General features: G+C 32.6%; 1 protein-coding gene across 4 annotated transcripts; it reads right to left on the bottom strand.

Moving 5' to 3' along the window:
- Positions 1-7: 7 nt before the first annotated feature.
- LOC133167881 (thrombospondin type-1 domain-containing protein 1) lies at positions 8-4,428 on the bottom strand. Of its 4 annotated transcripts, XM_061298964.1 has the most exons (9): positions 4,132-4,427; positions 3,471-3,582; positions 2,798-3,186; positions 2,548-2,664; positions 2,025-2,421; positions 1,736-1,897; positions 1,281-1,668; positions 780-1,212; positions 8-701 (listed from the first exon to the last, which is right to left on the bottom strand). In XM_061298964.1, the coding sequence occupies exons 2-9, from the start codon at positions 3,520-3,522 to the stop codon at positions 114-116; spliced, it is 2,526 nt and encodes an 841-aa protein (XP_061154948.1). In that variant the 5' UTR covers positions 3,523-3,582; positions 4,132-4,427; the 3' UTR covers positions 8-113. The 4 variants fall into 4 exon arrangements, with proteins under 4 accessions (XP_061154948.1, XP_061154947.1, XP_061154946.1 ...); XM_061298963.1 differs by having other exon boundaries at positions 2,109-2,664; positions 4,132-4,428; XM_061298962.1 differs by having other exon boundaries at positions 2,025-2,664; positions 4,132-4,426.
- Between the last annotated feature and the right edge of the window lie 15,606 nt (positions 4,429-20,034).

Here is a 20,034-nt window from a genome sequence, read left to right as displayed (position 1 = left end):
TATAAAGCAGTGGCAAAACGTTTTATTTCAACCTTGTTATTTGGCACAATTGGAATGATTACAAAACAATCTGGACGACTTTAATCTTGTTCGATTCTCCTGAGAAAAGTTCATCACATTTCTCGGTGATCTAATTCTCGTCCGGTGAAAGACGCAGCACCCGTCGCTCCGCTCTCAGTGCCGACGTAGTATCCCGAACCGGGACGCGGGCGGCCGTGTTCTTCCCTCTTTTCGGATGACGACACGCTGAAGGTGGAGCTACGCTGACGCCCTCTGACGCTGGAGCAGGACTGAGCCTCCTTTAATTTCCGCGCCAGCATGTTCCTCTGGACCGGCGACGGACCGCGGCGATTCCAGTTCTGCTCGGCCCGTTCCACACTCACGGTTGCTCCGTACTGACAGTCAGGATTTGTGAGTGGGCCGCCGATCCCTGAAATTCCCTCGTGAGGAGCTCTGCTTCCCGCTCTGCCCTTCGGCTGTTTCTCCTCAGCGCCACAGTGGTCCACGTGTTTCGTCGAGGTACTGGTTCCCGTGTGTTTCACTTGATAGGGAGTGGAAGTCTGTGTTGGGGGATCCCTCTGGGGTCTAGAATGGGCCCACTTTGGGGTATCATGCTCTGGAATGGGGTAGGCGCTAAATGGAGACCTCTCTCTTCTCTCTTTGGACCACGAGTTTCCTTCAGGAAGGGTCCGACATCCCACCTGAACAGTCATTTAGAGTAATTAAACAATTGTTGATCATCTAAAATAGAACGGAAATGACAAATTTGTGAGGTTCACCTGAGTCATGCTTCTGTCTCGGTAGTGTCCTGCACATGAAGGCGGAGGTTTTGTCTCCGTAAAACTGGCGGTCCTTCGGAAATTTGGATTCTTGCGATACGTGTTTGTCACGGGTCTGTCGGCGACACCTGCTACGCTACTCCTCTCCACCATCTCCACCCAATCGGCAGTGCGGTCTCGCCACTTGGATACTTGAGGACCCAAGATGAGATCCACTCTGGGACCCGGTCGGTCCGGCGTGATCCGAGAAGTTTGCGACGGTGGCTCAGAAAAGGACGATGCGATGGGTGATGGAATGTGGGAATTGATCGGTGCCGTCGGGTTCTCTAGCGAAGTATCGTGAACCGGGCTTGAGGACACGTGGTAGAGTTGTGTGGCCTCCTTTAAGCCCTTCTTCTTCATTTCTTTTAACTGCTGCTGAGCTAAGCGGTACCTAGGAGGAGACGGAACACATTTTACACCGCAACCTGACTGCTTTTTAAACCCGATTCAATTCCGTACCCAAAAATGGGAGGCAGGACCTTCTGACCAGTGGGTGACAGCCTCTCTGGATCCTGCGAGAGAGGCATCACCCCTGTCTGAGGAAGAGGAGGACCGCCCAGGGAAGGCCTGTGGATCTGGGTCGAACCGACGCCGACCGAGCTCGGTCTCTGGAGGCCGGCGCCGCAAACGGAGGCCTCGTCGGAGAGTTTGCGCCCGCCCGGGGAGTGCGCGGAGCCTCTACGGACGGAGCTGCACCGAGGGGTACGGCAGAGCTTCCTCCACAGGGTGATCACCACGGTGGCCAGAATGACGGCCAGGCAGAGGGAGATGCCAACGATGGCCACCATGTTGCCACCGAAGGGACCGACTCCAGCCGCCACGGGAGGAAGAGATGGAGCTGCAAGTGCTGGAGGGTGAGAAATATCCTTCAAATGTTTGGCAATATTTCGATTTGATGGCATTAGCATAAGTACCTGCACAGTCTTCCAGGGAGCAGAGGGACTGTTCCTTCACCATTCCAGTGCACTGCTTCCCTTCCACGCCAGAGGGCAACAAACACTCCCGCACACGTTCCCTGACCCCCTCTCCACAGCTCACACTGCACACACTCCACTGTTTCCAGGGTCCCCATGATTCTTGACACACACACAAAAAGAACATTTTAAACAGTACACTTGAATGAAATTCATTTGAATCATAAGACACATTGAGGTCATCATGCCTAAGCGAAATCTTACAATAGAGGAACACCAAACTGCTCACCTTCGCTCCTGTGCACCACCAGGCAGGTCTGAGCCGGACTAGGCGAGCGGCTGTAGTTAAACACAAATCGGAAGCAGTACTTACTCCTTCCCGGGTAAAAAACAGAGCAGTTGAATTCCGTCTCGTTCTCTCCTTGAGTGAGCCAGTTAAAAGCCAACGGAGGAGAAGACGGCTCCTCTTGCCCGAAGCCCATCGCTGTTGTTCCTCCTGCTCCCCCTCTTCCAACAACTCCGTCCTTATACAGCAGTACTTTGCCATCAATGTGCGCACAAGGTGGAGTTACGAGCTTCACCGTCACAGTCCCTTCACACCTACTCTTGTAGGTATTGGCGTTTTCCACCAGCAGTTTATAGGAGAAGATATGGGACAGGTAGAGAGGTCCGGAGCTTTTCACCTCCTGCGTTGAATGGGGGGAGCGCAGGGATACTTGTATGAAGTCTTTCTCCGTAAATGGAAAAGCACAGGGAAGCTTGATCGTCTGGGAACGGAGAGGTTGGATGGGATGGAGCGTGCGGGCTTGCACCTTATTGATGCCCTTTCGGCCAATCTGGTTGTATTCCATATAGCTGACTTCTAGCAGCAGAGCAGGTTGGACGATGCTGGAGCAAGGCTGGAAGTGCTCATTGGTTGATAAGCCGATCTGGAGAGAGGAAAAGCAAAGTCAACAAAATATGAAAACATCAATCCTCATGATGGATTTAGCATCTTCAGAATTCCGGCCCACATTTGCTGCAATGAAAAAAAAAAAGACTCGATTTTTAGTTGCTACTTGCCTGAAAAGCTCCCGAGTGGTTCCCGACCCTCTCGACCGCAACGTGAAACGTGGGCCACTGCACCTGCAGTTCTGAACTCCACCACCACGTGGTACTCTCCGAACGCTCCGTCCCATTTGGGTGGGACTCCTCCGCCGTGCTGATCTGCTTCAGCAGGAAGCGGAAAGTTCCAGCATACAGGAAACAGGAGCAGCTGAACTCCACCCTACCAGCAGACTGGTTGTTAGGCAGAGTCCGAGTCAGGAGGGTGCTGTTGGTGTTCATGTCAACCAGAGATACACTCAGATGGCCGATGAGGCTGCTGTTGGTTTTTGTGCTGTAGTCCACAAATACACTGGCGTTGCTAAGGGCAACGTGGAAGGAGGGCCAGATGTTGAGCCCTGCCAAAGCTTGAGCAGAGGGCACAGAAAAGACCATGAGAGGTGTTAGTCATAGTTTAAGGAACAAAATAATCAGAAAATAGAACTGTGAATGCAAGTGATGATATCCACAGTAGGCATCACACTCATCAAACTACCATGCAGTTCCTGTAATATAGGTAGCCCTCGTAAAAATATTGCAGCCGCTGTCATGTTTTGCACAGTTGGAACATTTCGTGCAGTGTTCACGGAAGTACGCATACCCGTAAACACATTTTGACAATCACTGATGGACTCCATTTGGTCACACATACCATATCCCGTGAGGCCAAGCAACAGAGAAAGAAAGGAGACAGCTCGTGGCATTCCGATGTCTCGTTCTTCACCTTACACCTCATTGCCGCCTTCTTCTACCATTGCTTGCTTCTAAAATCACAAAAATGCAGTACGAAATTGCTCGTCAATGTCACACGTACTGTGAATATATGTAGCCTATAAAGGTCCACATATTCATTTCCATAATATTAGGATTCAACATGACAAAAAATGGGACATTTAAAACAAATGCTTTTTGGAATTGTCAACTGTCCCAATACTTTTGTTCACATTTCTTTTGCGGTTCCCTATTGTCTTTTGTGATTGGGTTTTTAAATACAACCATATGCAATTCGCTTCATAAACACCAATTACAAAAAAAAAGTTTGCAAACGTGGCATTTCACAAAATGTACATTAGGTTTAGACTATATGTGTGTGTGTGTGTGAATCTTAATCAAATTAACAGCGCAACTTTGTATACAGTAAAATTGGTCGCAATGCGCATTGTCAATCAATCTTAATCCAGGCCAAAAATGATCTTTTTCTTTTTAACACTGTGCACATGTCAGTAAATTATCCCCCCCAAAAATCAACCTTGCTTGACAAACAAAAAGACGCCTTCAACATAGGAAAATGTCCGATAAAAATGTGTACTCACGCGCCCGGACTCATTGGAGCAGCAGCAGCAGCATCAGTGTGTTTTTCTCCGCGGTTTCGCTCAGAACGATGACAACACTGCGGATTTATTCCAATGTCTGGAGAAGTCCACATGCAGTTGTCGTGCGCTGCTCAAATGAGTGGGAGACACACCTCGCGTGCTCACCATTGTTTTACGCTCTTATTGTTTTTTCCCCCCTCTGCTTTTCAGAATCAGAATCAGCTTTATTGACCAAGTTTGTGCATGCCAAAAAGGGAATCTCAGCCTCTGTACAACATTTATGGAAGTGACTGACAGCATTCAGGTCACTAACAACATTGTATCATCTTCTAATTCCCCAAGCAATGTAATTTCCCCCAGAAAACACACAACAAGTCCCAAATCAACTCCTTCCTATTTGATCTTTTCTTCATTTCAGGGATATTTTAACTAAGCGAATTTTGCAGAGATGGTGTGAAAATAATTTAGGCACAAAAAATATTTACAAAGGTTTAGTCAAAAATACATACCGCAGTGTGAAAGGTCAAAGTGTTCCTAAATGTTTATTGCTTAAAATATTCATTATGGCCAAGCAATATATTTTTATGATCATTGGTTCATGTCATCCTTTGGTTCTTCGGATATTCCAATTAAAACAATGCACATCCAATGGGCTCAGTCAATAGGTTTAGGGTTATGGGTTAGGGTTAGACCTATGGGTTAGGGTTAGGTATATATAGACCTAAAATAGACGCCTAAATTAGGTTGATTTATAGACCCTTAGGTTGATTTATAGACCTAAAGTAGACGTTTAAAATAGGTTTATTTATAGATCTAAAATAGGTTGATTTATAGACCTAAAATAGGTTGATTTATAGACCTAAAATAGTCAAAACTAAACTGTCGAGGTAGGGTCATTCAACAAAGTTTCCCAACCCTTATTAATTTGCAAAATCTTGATCTTGGCTCAATTTACTAGACGTCTAAATTAAAAACATTAAATATGATCATATTTTGGAATTTTGAAGTCTGAACAAGCCGTAAGTTGTATAAATAATGCACAGAAGTTGTTTGGGTTTAACAAGCATATTGATCCGTACATGTGAATTGGTTATTCCTGTACCACTGATAAAGATAAAAATAAGTTGATTTTCAGACCAAAAATAGACGTTTAAAAAAGGTTGATTTTTAAACCCAAAATTGACTAAACAAGGTTGATTTTTAAACCAAACATAGATATATTAAATAGGTTGAATTTTAAACCAAAAATAGACGTCTAAAAAAGGTTGATTTTTAAACAAAAAATAGACGTCTAAAATAGGTTGATTTTTAAACCAAAAATAGACGTTTAAAATAGGTTGATTTTTAAACCAAAAATAGACGTCTAAAATAGGTTGATTTTTAAACCAAAAATAGACGTCTAAAAAAGGTTGATTTTTAAACCAAAAATAGACGTCTAAAATAGGTTGATTTTTAGACCAAAAATAGACGTCTAGAAAAGGTTGATTTTTAAACCAAAAATAGACGTCTAAAATAGGTTAATTTTTAAACCAGGAATAGACGTCTAAAATAGGTTGATTTTTAGATCTAAAATAGGTTGATATATAGACCTAAAATAGACACCTAAATTAGGTTGATTTATAGACCCTTAGGTTGATTTATAGACCTAAAGTAGACGTTTAAAATAGGTTTATTTATAGATCTGAAATAGGTTGATTTATAGACCAGAAATAGACGTCTAAAATAGGTTGATTTTTTTAGATCTAAAATAGGTTGATATATAGACCTAAAATAGACGCCTAGATTAGGTTGATTTATAGACCCTTAGGTTGATTTATAGACCTAAAGTAGACGTTTAAAATAGGTTTATTTATAGATCTAAAATAGGTTGATTTATAGACAAGAAATAGACGTCTAAAATAGGTTGATTTTTAGATCTAAAATAGGTTAATATATAGACCTAAAATAGACGCCTAAATTAGGTTGATTTATAGACCCTTAGGTTGATTTATAGACCTAAAGTAGACGTTTAAAATAGGTTTATTTATAGATCTAAAATAGACCAGAAATAGACGTCTAAACTAGGTTGATTTTTAGATCTAAAATAGGTTGATATATAGACCTAAAATAGACGCCTAAATTAGGTTGATTTATAGACCCTTAGGTTGATTTATAGACCTAAAGTAGACGTTTAAAATAGATCTAAAATAGGTTGATTTATAGACCAGAAATAGACATCTAAAATAGGCTGATTTTTAGATCTAAAATAGGTTGATATATAGACCTAAAATAGACGCCTAAATTAGGTTGATTTATAGACCCTTAGGTTGATTTATAGACCTAAAGTAGACGTTTAAAATAGATCTAAAATAGGTTGATTTATAGACCAGAAATAGACGTCCAAAATAGGTTGATTTTTAGATCTAAAATAGGTTGATATATAGACCTAAAATAGACGCCTAAATTAGGTTTATTTATAGACCCTTAGGTTGATTTATAGACCTAAAGTAGACGTTTGAAATAGGTTTATTTATAGATCTAAAATAGACCAGAAATAGACGTCTAAAAAAGGTTGATTTTTAGATCTAAAATAGGTTGATATATAGAACTAAAATAGACGATTTATAGACCAGAAATAGACGTCTAAAATAGGTTGATTTTTAGATCTAAAATAGGTTGATATATAGACTTAAAATAGACGCCCAAATTAGGTTGATTTATAGACCCTTAGGTTGATTTATAGACCTAAAGTAGACGTTTAAAATAGGTTTAATTATAGATCTAAAATAGACCAGAAATAGACTTCTGAAATAGGTTGATTTTTAGATCTAAAATAGGTTGATATATAGACCTAAAATAGACGCCTAAATTAGGTTGATTTATAGACCCTTAGGTTGATTTATAGACCTAAAGTAGACGTTTAAAATAGGTTTAATTATAGATCTCAAATAGACCAGAAATAGACATCTAAAATAGGTTGATTTTTAGATCTAAAATAGGTTGATATATAGACCTAAAATAGACGATTTATAGACCAGAAATAGACGTCTAAAATAGGTTGATTTTTAGATCTAAAATAGGTTAATATATAGACCTAAAATAGACGCCTAAATTAGGTTGATTTATAGACCCTTAGGTTGATTTATAGACCTAAAGTAGACGTTTATTTATAGATCTAAAATAGACCAGAAATAGACGTCTAAAATAGGTTGATTTTTAGACCTAAAATAGGTTGATATATAGACCTAAAATAGACGCCTAAATTAGGTTGATTTATAGACCCTTAGGTTGATTTATAGACCTAAAGTAGACGTTTAAAATAGATCTAAAATAGGTTGATTTATAGACCAGAAATAGACGTCTAAAATAGGTTGATTTTTAGATCTAAAATAGGTTGATATATAGACCTAAAATGGACGCCTAAATTAGGTTGATTTATAGACCCTTACGTTTATTTATAGACCTAAAGTAGACGTTTAAAATAGGTTTAATTATAGATCTCAAATAGACCAGAAATAGACGTCTAAAATAGGTTGATTTTTAGATCTAAAATAGGTTGATATATAGACCTAAAATAGACGATTTATAGACCAGAAATAGACGTCTAAAATAGGTTGATTTTTAGATCTAAAATAGGTTGATATATAGACCTAAAATAGACGCCTAAATTAGGTTGACTTATAGACCCTTAGGTTGATTTATAGACCTAAAGTAGACGTTTAAAATAGGTTTATTTTTAGATCTAAAATAGGTTGACAGATATAGACCTAAAATAGACGATTTATAGACCAGAAATAGACGTCTAAAATAGGTTGATTTTTAGATCTAAAATAGGTTGATATATAGACCTAAAATAGACGATTTATAGACCAGAAATAGACGTCTAAAATAGGTTGATTTTTAGATCTAAAATAGGTTTATATATAGACCTAAAATAGACGCCTAGATTAGGTTGACTTATAGACCCTTAGGTTGATTTATAGACCTAAAGTAGACGTTTAAAATAGGTTTATTTTTAGATCTAAAATAGGTTGATATATAGACCTAAAATAGACGATTTATAGACCAGAAATAGACGTCTAAAATAGGTTGATTTTTAGATCTAAAATAGGTTGATATATAGACCTAAAATAGACGCCTAATTTAGGTTGATTTATAGACCCTTAGGTTGATTTATAGACCTAAAGTAGATGTTTAAAATAGGTTTATTTATAGATCTAAAATAGACCAGAAATAGACGTCTAAAATAGGTTGATTTTTAGATCTAAAATAGGTTGATATATAGACCTAAAATAGACGCCTAAATTAGGTTGATTTATAGACCCTTAGGTTGATTTATAGACCTAAAGTAGACGTTTAAAATAGATCTAAAATAGGTTGATTTATAGATAAGAAATAGACGTCTAAAAAAGGTTGATTTTTAAACAAAAAATAGACGTCTAAAATAGGTTGATTTTTAAACCAAAAATAGACGTCTAAAATAGGTTGATTTTTAAACCAAAAATAGACGTCTAAATTAGGTTGATTTTTAAACCAAAAATAGACGTCTAAAAAAGGTTGATTTTTAAACCAAAAATAGACGTCTAAAATAGGTTGATTTTTAGACCAAAAATAGACGTCTGAAAAAGGTTGATTTTTAAACCAAAAATAGACGTCTAAAATAGGTTGATTTTTAGATCTAAAATAGGTTGATATATAGACCTAAAATAGACGCCTAAATTAGGTTGATTTATAGACCCTTAGGTTGATTTATAGACCTAAAGTAGACGTTTAAAATAGGTTTATTTTTAGATCTAAAATAGGTTGATATATAGACCTAAAATAGACGATTTATAGACCAGAAATAGACGTCTAAAATAGGTTGATTTTTAGATCTAAAATAGGTTGATATATAGACCTAAAATAGACGATTTATAGACCAGAAATAGAAGTCTAAAATAGGTTGATTTTTAGATCTAAAATAGGTTGATATATAGACCTAAAATAGACGCCTAAATTAGGTTGATTTATAGACCCTTAGGTTGATTTATAGACCTAAAGTAGACGTTTAAAATAGATCTAAAATAGGTTGATTTATAGACCAGAAATAGACGTCTAAAATAGGTTGATTTTTAGATCTAAAATAGGTTGATATATAGACCTAAAATAGACGCCTAAATTAGGTTGATTTTTAGACCCTTAGGTTGATTTATAGACCTAAAGTAGACGTTTAAAATAGATCTAAATTAGGTTGATTTATAGACCAGAAATAGACGTCTAAAATAGGTTGATTTTTTAGATCTAAAATAGGTTGATATATAGACCTAAAATAGACGCCTAGATTAGGTTGATTTATAGACCTAACGTAGACGTTTAAAATGGGTTTATTTATAGATCTAAAATAGGTTGATTTATAGACCAGAAATAGACGTCTAAAATAGGTTGATTTTTAGACCTAAAATAGGTTGATATATAGACCTAAAATAGACGCCTAAATTAGGTTGATTTATAGACCCTTAGGTTGATTTATAGACCTAAAGTAGACGTTTAAAATAGATCTAAAATAGGTTGATTTATAGACCAGAAATAGACGTCTAAAATAGGTTGATTTTTAGATCTAAAATAGGTTGATATATAGACCTAAAATAGACGCCTAAATTAGGTTGATTTATAGACCCTTAGGTTTATTTATAGACCTAAAGTAGACGTTTAAAATAGGTTTAATTATAGATCTCAAATAGACCAGAAATAGACGTCTAAAATAGGTTGATTTTTAGATCTAAAATAGGTTGATATATAGACCTAAAATAGACGATTTATAGACCAGAAATAGACGTCTAAAATAGGTTGATTTTTAGATCTAAAATAGGTTGATATATAGACCTAAAATAGACGATTTATAGACCAGAAATAGACGTCTAAAATAGGTTGATTTCTAGATCTAAAATAGGTTGATATATAGACCTAAAATAGACGCCTAAATTAGGTTGACTTATAGACCCTTAGGTTGATTTATAGACCTAAAGTAGACGTTTAAAATAGGTTTATTTTTAGATCTAAAATAGGTTGATATATAGACCTAAAATAGACGATTTATAGACCAGAAATAGACGTCTAAAATAGGTTGATTTTTAGATCTAAAATAGGTTGATATATAGACCTAAAATAGACGCCTAAATTAGGTTGATTTATAGACCCTCAGTTTGATTTATAGACCTAAAGTAGACGTTTAAAATAGGTTTATTTATAGATCTAAAATAGACCAGAAATAGACGTCTAAAATAGGTTGATTTTTAGATCTAAAATAGGTTGATATATAGACCTAAAATAGACGCCTAAATTAGGTTGATTTATAGACCCTTAGGTTGATTTATAGACCTAAAGTAGATGTTTAAAATAGGTTTATTTATAGATCTAAAATAGACCAGAAATAGACGTCTAAAATAGGTTGATTTTTAGATCTAAAATAGGTTGATATATAGACCTAAAATAGACGCCTAAATTAGGTTGATTTATAGACCCTTAGGTTGATTTATAGACCTAAAGTAGACGTTTAAAATAGATCTAAAATAGGTTGATTTATAGACAAGAAATAGACGTCTAAAAAAGGTTGATTTTTAAACAAAAAATAGACGTCTAAAATAGGTTGATTTTTAAACCAAAAATAGACGTCTAAAATAGGTTGATTTTTAAACCAAAAATAGACGTCTAAATTAGGTTGATTTTTAAACCAAAAATAGACGTCTAAAAAAGGTTGATTTTTAAACCAAAAATAGACGTCTAAAATAGGTTGATTTTTAGACCAAAAATAGACGTCTGAAAAAGGTTGATTTTTAAACCAAAAATAGACGTCTAAAATAGGTTGATTTTTAGATCTAAAATAGGTTGATATATAGACCTAAAATAGACGCCTAAATTAGGTTGATTTATAGACCCTTAGGTTGATTTATAGACCTAAAGTAGACGTTTAAAATAGGTTTATTTTTAGATCTAAAATAGGTTGATATATAGACCTAAAATAGACGATTTATAGACCAGAAATTGACGTCTAAAATAGGTTGATTTTTAGATCTAAAATAGGTTGATATATAGACCTAAAATAGACGATTTATAGACCAGAAATAGAAGTCTAAAATAGGTTGATTTTTAGATCTAAAATAGGTTGATATATAGACCTAAAATAGACGCCTAAATTAGGTTGATTTATAGACCCTTAGGTTGATTTATAGACCTAAAGTAGACGTTTAAAATAGATCTAAAATAGGTTGATTTATAGACCAGAAATAGACGTCTAAAATAGGTTGATTTTTAGATCTAAAATAGGTTGATATATAGACCTAAAATAGACGCCTAAATTAGGTTGATTTTTAGACCCTTAGGTTGATTTATAGACCTAAAGTAGACGTTTAAAATAGATCTAAAATATGTTGATTTATAGACCAGAAATAGACGTCTAAAATAGGTTGATTTTTTAGATCTAAAATAGGTTGATATATAGACCTAAAATAGACGCCTAGATTAGGTTGATTTATAGACCTAACGTAGACGTTTAAAATAGGTTTATTTATAGATCTAAAATAGGTTGATTTATAGACCAGAAATAGACGTCTAAAATAGGTTGATTTTTAGATCTAAAATAGGTTGATATATAGACCTAAAATAGACGCCTAAATTAGGTTGATTTATAGACCCTTAGGTTGATTTATAGACCTAGACGTTTAAAATAGATCTAAAATAGGTTGATTTATAGACCAGAAATAGACGTCTAAAATAGGTTGATTTTTAGATCTAAAATAGGTTGATATATAGACCTAAAATAGACGCCTAGATTAGGTTGATTTATAGACCCTTAGGTTGATTTATAGACCTAACGTAGACGTTTAAAAAAGGTTTATTTATAGATCTAAAATAGGTTGATTTATAGACCAGAAATAGACGTCTAAAATAGGTTGATTTTTAGATCTAAAATAGGTTGATATATAGACCTAAAATAGACGCCTAAATTAGGTTGATTTATAGACCCTTAGGTTGATTTATAGACCTAAAGTAGACGTTTAAAATAGGTTTATTTTTAGATCTAAAATAGGTTGATATATAGACCTAAAATAGACGATTTATAGACCAGAAATAGAAAAATCAACCTATTTTAGACGTCTATTTCTGGTCTATAAATCGTCTATTTTAGGTCTATATATCAACCTATTTTAGATCTAAAAATAAACCTATTTTAAACGTCTACTTTAGGTCTATAAATCAACCTAAGGGTCTATAAATCAACCTAATTTAGGCTATTATTTTAGGTCTATATATCAACCTATTTTAGATCTAAAAATCAACCTATTTTAGACGTCTATTTCTGGTCTATTTTAGATTTATAAATTAACCTATTTTAAACGTCTACTTTAGGTCTATAAATCAACCTAAGGGTCTATAAATCAACCTAATTTAGACGTCTATTTTAGGTCTATATATCAACCTATTTTAGATCTAAAAATCAACCTATTTTAGACGTCTATTTCTGGTCTATAAATCAACCTATTTTAGATCTATAAATAAACCTATTTTAAACGTCTACGTTAGGTCTATAAATCAACCTAAGGGTCTATACATCAACCTAATCTAGGCGTCTATTTTAGGTCTATATATCAACCTCTTTTAGATCTAAAAAATCAACCTATTTTAGACGTCTATTTCTGGTCTATAAATCAACCTATTTTAGATCTATAAATGAACCTATTTTAAACGTCTACTTTAGGTCTATAAATCAACCTAAGGGTCTATAAATCAACCTAATTTAGGTGTCTATTTTAGGTCTATATATCAACCTATTTTAGATCTAAAAATCAACCTATTTTAGACGTCTATTTCTGGTCTATAAATCGTCTACTTTAGGTCTATATATCAACCTATTTTAGATCTAAAAATCGACCTATTTTAGACGTCTACTTTAGGTCTATAAATCAACCTAAGGGTCTATAAATCAACCTAATTTAGGCGTCTATTTTAGGTCTATATATCAACCTATTTTAGATCTAAAAATCAACCTATTGTAGACGTCTATTTCTGGTCTATATATCAACCTATTTTAGATCTATTTTAAACGTCTACTTTAGGTCTATAAATCAACCTAAGGGTCTATAAATCAACCTAATTTAGGCGTCTATTTTATGTCTATATATCAACCTATTTTAGATCTAAAAATCAACCTATTTTAGACGTCTATTTCTGGTCTATTTTAGATTTATAAATAAACCTATTTTAAACGTCTACTTTAGGTCTATAAATCAACCTAAGGGTCTATAAATCAACCTAATTTAGGCGTCTATTTTAGGTCTATATATCAACCTATTTTAGTTCTAAAAATCAACCTATTTTAGACGTCTATTTCTGGTCTATTTTAGATCTATAAATAAACCTATTTTAAACGTCTACTTTAGGTCTATAAATCAACCTAAGGGTCTATAAATCAACCTAATTTAGATGTCTATTTTAGGTCTATATATCAACCTACTTTAGATCTAAAAATCAACCTATTTTAGACGTCTATTTCTGGTCTATAAATCAACCTATTTTAGATCTATTTTAAACGTCTACTTTAGGTCTATAAATCAACCTAAGGGTCTATAAATCAACCTAATTTAGGTGTCTATTTTAGGTCTATATATCAACCTATTTTAGATCTAAAAATCAACCTATTTTAGACGTCTATTTCTGGTCTATTTTAGATCTATAAATAAACCTATTTTAAAAGTCTACTTTAGGTCTATAAATCAACCTAAGGGTCTATAAATCAACCTAATTTAGGCGTCTATTTTAGGTCTATATATCAACCTATTTTAGATCTAAAAATCAATCTATTTTAGACGTCTATTTCTGGTCTATAAATCGTCTATTTTAGGTCTATATATCAACCTATTTTAGATCTAAAAATAAACCTATTTTAAACGTCTACTTTAGGTCTATAAATCAACCTAAGGGTCTATAAATCAACCTAATTTAGGAGTCTATTTTAGGTCTATATATCAACCTATTTTAGATCTAAAAATCAACCTATTTTAGACGTCTATTTCTGGTCTATAAAACGTCTATTTTAGGTCTATATATCAACCTATTTTAGATCTAAAAATCAACCTATTTTAGACGTCTATTTCTGGTCTATTTGAGATCTATAATTAAACCTATTTTAAACGTCTACTTTAGGTCTATAAATCAACCTAAGGGTCTATAAATCAACCTAATTTAGGCGTCTATTTTAGGTATATATAACCTATTTTAGATCTAAAAATCAACCTATTTTAGACGTCTATTTCTGGTCTATAAATCAACCTATTTTAGATCTATAAATAAACCTATTTTAAACGTTTACTTTAGGTCTATAAATCAACCTAAGGGTCTATAAATCAACCTAATTTAGGTGTCTATTTTAGGTCTATATATCAACCTATTTTAGATCTAAAAATCAACCTATTTTAGACGTCTATTTTTGGTTTAAAAATCAACCTTTTTTAGACGTCTATTTTTGGTTTAAAATTCAACCTATTTAATACATCTATGTTTGGTTTAAAAATCAACCTTGTTTAGTCAATTTTTGGTTTAAAAATCAACCTTTTTTAAACTTTTATTTTTGGTCTGAAAATCAACTTAATTTTATCTTTATCAGTGGTACAGGAATAACCAATTCAACTTAAGGGTCTATAAATCAACCTAATTTAGGCGTCTATTTTATGTCTATATATCAACCTATTCTAGATCTAAAAATCAACCTATTTTAGACGTCTATTTCTGGTCTATTTTAGATTTATAAATAAACCTATTTTAAACGTCTACTTTAGGTCTATAAATCAACCTAAGGGTCTATAAATCAACCTAATTTAGGCGTCTATTTTAGGTCTATATATCAACCTATTTTAGATCTAAAAATCAACCTATTTTAGACGTCTATTTCTGGTCTATAAATCAACCTATTTTAGATCTATAAATAAACCTATTTTAAACGTCTACGTTAGGTCTATAAATCAACCTAAGGGTCTATACATCAACCTAATCTAGGCATCTATTTTAGGTCTATATATCAACCTCTTTTAGATCTAAAAAACCAACTTATTTTAGACGTCTATTTCTGGTCTATAAATCAACCTATTTTAGATCTATAAATAAACCTATTTTAAACGTCTACTTTAGGTCTATAAATCAAACTAAGGGTCTATAAATCAACCTAATTTAGGCGTCTTTTTTAGGTCTATATATCAACCTACTTTAGATCTAAAAATAAACCTATTTTAAACGTCTACTTTAGGTCTATAAATCAACCTAAGGGTCTATAAATCAACCTAATTTAGGCGTCTATTTTAGGTCTATATATCAACCTATTTTAGATCTAAAAATCAACCTATTTTAGACGTCTATTTCTGGTCTATATATCAACCTATTTTAGATCTATTTTAAACGTCTACTTTAGGTCTATAAATCAACCTAAGGGTCTATAAATCAACCTAATTTAGGCTATTATTTTAGGTCTATATATCAACCTATTTTAGATCTAAAAATCAACCTATTTTAGACGTCTATTTCTGGTCTATTTTAGATTTATAAATTAACCTATTTTAAACGTCTACTTTAGGTCTATAAATCAACCTAAGGGTCTATAAATCAACCTAATTTAGACGTCTATTTTAGGTCTATATATCAACCTATTTTAGATCTAAAAATCAACCTATTTTAGACGTCTATTTCTGGTCTATAAATCAACCTATTTTAGATCTATAAATAAACCTATTTTAAACGTCTACGTTAGGTCTATAAATCAACCTAAGGGTCTATACATCAACCTAATCTAGGCGTCTATTTTAGGTCTATATATCAACCTCTTTTAGATCTAAAAAATCAACCTATTTTAGACGTCTATTTCTGGTCTATAAATCAACCTATTTTAGATCTATAAATGAACCTATTTTAAACGTCTACTTTAGGTCTATAAATCAACCTAAGGGTCTATAAATCAACCTAATTTAGGTGTCTATTTTAGGTCTATATATCAACCTATTTTAGATCTAAAAATCAACCTATTTTAGACGTCTATTTCTGGTCTATAAATCGTCTACTTTAGGTCTATATATCGACCTATTTTAGATCTAAAAATCAACCTATTTTAGACGTCTACTTTAGGTCTATAAATCAACCTAAGGGTCTATAAATCAACCTAATTTAGGCGTCTATTTTAGGTCTATATATCAACCTATATTAGATCTAAAAATCAACCTATTGTAGACGTCTATTTCTGGTCTATATATCAACCTATTTTAGATCTATTTTAAACGTCTACTTTAGGTCTATAAATCAACCTAAGGGTCTATAAATCAACCTAATTTAGGCGTCTATTTTATGTCTATATATCAACCTATTTTAGATCTAAAAATCAACCTATTTTAGACGTCTATTTCTGGTCTATTTTAGATTTATAAATAAACCTATTTTAAACGTCTACTTTAGGTCTATAAATCAACCTAAGGGTCTATAAATCAACCTAATTTAGGCGTCTATTTTAGGTCTATATATCAACCTATTTTAGATCTAAAAATCAACCTATTTTAGACGTCTATTTCTGGTCTATTTTAGATCTATAAATAAACCTATTTTAAACGTCTACTTTAGGTCTATAAATCAACCTAAGGGTCTATAAATCAACCTAATTTAGATGTCTATTTTAGGTCTATATATCAACCTACTTTAGATCTAAAAATCAACCTATTTTAGACGTCTATTTCTGGTCTATAAATCAACCTATTTTAGATCTATTTTAAACGTCTACTTTAGGTCTATAAATCAACCTAAGGGTCTATAAATCAACCTAATTTAGGTGTCTATTTTAGGTCTATATATCAACCTATTTTAGATCTAAAAATCAACCTATTTTAGACGTCTATTTCTGGTCTATTTTAGATCTATAAATAAACCTATTTTAAAAGTCTACTTTAGGTCTATAAATCAACCTAAGGGTCTATAAATCAACCTAATTTAGGCGTCTATTTTAGGTCTATATATCAACCTATTTTAGATCTAAAAATCAACCTATTTTAGACGTCTATTTCTGGTCTATAAATCGTCTATTTTAGGTCTATATATCAACCTATTTTAGATCTAAAAATAAACCTATTTTAAACGTCTACTTTAGGTCTATAAATCAACCTAAGGGTCTATAAATCAACCTAATTTAGGAGTCTATTTTAGGTCTATATATCAACCTATTTTAGATCTAAAAATCAACCTATTTTAGACGTCTATTTCTGGTCTATAAAACGTCTATTTTAGGTCTATATATCAACCTATTTTAGATCTAAAAATCAACCTATTTTAGACGTCTATTTCTGGTCTATTTGAGATCTATAATTAAACCTATTTTAAACGTCTACTTTAGGTCTATAAATCAACCTAAGGGTCTATAAATCAACCTAATTTAGGCGTCTATTTTAGGTATATATAACCTATTTTAGATCTAAAAATCAACCTATTTTAGACGTCTATTTCTGGTCTATAAATCAACCTATTTTAGATCTATAAATAAACCTATTTTAAACGTTTACTTTAGGTCTATAAATCAACCTAAGGGTCTATAAATCAACCTAATTTAGGTGTCTATTTTAGGTCTATATATCAACCTATTTTAGATCTAAAAATCAACCTATTTTAGACGTCTATTTTTGGTTTAAAAATCAACCTTTTTTAGACGTCTATTTTTGGTTTAAAATTCAACCTATTTAATACATCTATGTTTGGTTTAAAAATCAACCTTGTTTAGTCAATTTTTGGTTTAAAAATCAACCTTTTTTAAACTTTTATTTTTGGTCTGAAAATCAACTTAATTTTATCTTTATCAGTGGTACAGGAATAACCAATTCACATGTACGGATCAATATGCTTGTTAAACCCAAACAACTTCTGTGCATTATTTATACAACTTACGGCTTGTTCAGACTTCAAAATTCCAAAATATGATCATATTTAATGTTTTTAATTTAGACGTCTAGTAAATTGAGCCAAGATCAAGATTTTGCAAGTTAATAAGGGTTGGGAAACTTTGTTGAATGACCCTACCTCGACAGTTTAGTTTTGACTATTTTAGGTCTATAAATCAACCTATTTTAGGTCTATAAATCCACCTATTTTAGATCTATAAATAAACCTATTTTAAACGTCTACTTTAGGTCTATAAATCAACCTAAGGGTCTATAAATCAACCTAATTTAGATGTCTATTTTAGGTCTATATATCAACCTATTTTAGATCTAAAAATCAACCTATTTTAGACGTCTATTTCTGGTCTATAAATCAACCTATTTTAGATCTATTTTAAACGTCTACTTTAGGTCTATAAATCAACCTAAGGGTCTATAAATAGGTTGATATATAGACCTAAAGTAGACGATTTATAGACCAGAAATAGACGTCTAAAATAGGTTGATTTTTAGATCTAAAATAGGTTGATATATAGACCTAAAATAGACACCTAAATTAGGTTGATTTATAGACCCTTAGGTTGATTTATAGACCTAAAGTAGACGTTTAAAATAGGTTCATTTATAGATCTAAAATAGGTTGATTTATAGACCAGAAATAGACGTCTAAAATAGGTTGATTTTTTAGATCTAAAAGAGGTTGATATATAGACCTAAAATAGACGCCTAGATTAGGTTGATGTATAGACCCTTAGGTTGATTTATAGACCTAACGTAGACGTTTAAAATAGGTTTATTTATAGATCTAAAATAGGTTGATTTATGGACCAGAAATAGACGTCTAAAATAGGTTGATTTTTAGATCTAAAATAGGTTGATATATAGACCTAAAATAGACGTCTAAATTAGGTTGATTTATAGACCCTTAGGTTGATTTATAGACCTAAAGTAGACGTTTAAAATAGGTTCATTTATAAATCTAAAATAGACCAGAAATAGACGTCTAAAATAGGTTGATTTTTAGATCTAAAATAGGTTGATATATAGACCTAAAATAATAGCCTAAATTAGGTTGATTTATAGACCCTTAGGTTGATTTATAGACCTAAAGTAGACATTTAAAATAGATCTAAAATAGGTTGATATATAGACCAGAAATACACGTCTAAAATAGGTTGATTTTTAGATCTAAAATAGGTTGATATATAGACCTAAAATAGACGCCTAAATTAGGTTGATTTATAGACCCTTAGGTTGATTTATAGACCTAAAGTAGACGTTTAAAATAGGTTTATTTTTAGATCTAAAATAGGTTGATATATAGACCTAAAATAGACGATTTATAGACCAGAAATAGACGTCTAAAATAGGTTGATTTTTAGATCTAAAATAGGTTGATATATAGACCTAAAATAGACGCCTAAATTAGGTTGATTTATAGACCCTTAGGTTGATTTATAGACCTAACGTAGATGTTTAAAATAGGTTTATTCATAGATCTAAAATAGGTTGATTTATAGACCACAAATAGACGTCTAAAATAGGTTGATTTTTAGATCTAAAATAGGTTGATATATAGACCTAAAAAAGACGCCTAAATTAGGTTGATTTATAGACCCTTAGTTTGATTTATAGACCTAAAGTAGACGTTTAAAATAGGTTTATTTATAGATCTAAAATAGACCAGAAATAGACGTCTAAAATAGGTTGATCTTTAGATCTAAAATAGGTTGATATATAGACCTAAAATAGACGGCTAAATTAGGTTGATTTATAGACCCTTAGGTTGATTTATAGACCTAAAGTAGACGTTTAAAATAGGTTTATTTGTAGATCTAAAATAGACCAGAAATAGACGTCTAAAATAGGTTGATTTTTAGATCTAAAATAGGTTGATATATAGACCTAAAGTAGACGATTTATAGACCAGAAATAGAGGTCTAAAATAGGTTGATTTTTAGATCTAAAATAGGTTGATATATAGACCTAAAAT

This window comes from Syngnathus typhle, linkage group LG15 (genome assembly GCF_033458585.1).
Source record: "Syngnathus typhle isolate RoL2023-S1 ecotype Sweden linkage group LG15, RoL_Styp_1.0, whole genome shotgun sequence".
NCBI lineage: Eukaryota > Metazoa > Chordata > Actinopteri > Syngnathiformes > Syngnathidae > Syngnathus > Syngnathus typhle.
Note: the sequence above shows the minus strand (reverse complement) of the source record. Positions and strands in the feature narration are given on the sequence as shown.

Excerpts from the sequence above, each read along its gene's own strand:
- LOC133167881 (XM_061298962.1), bottom strand. The coding sequence starts at position 3,522 with ATGCCACGAGCTGTCTCCTTTCTTTCTCTGTTGCTTGGCCTCACGGGA. Across the intron at positions 3,187-3,470 it reads GCTTGGCCTCACGGGATATG|CTTTGGCAGGGCTCAACATC; the intron begins GTATGTGTGACC and ends CCTCTGCTCAAG. Across the intron at positions 1,669-1,735 it reads CTCCCTGGAAGACTGTGCAG|CACTTGCAGCTCCATCTCTT; the intron begins GTACTTATGCTA and ends CTCACCCTCCAG.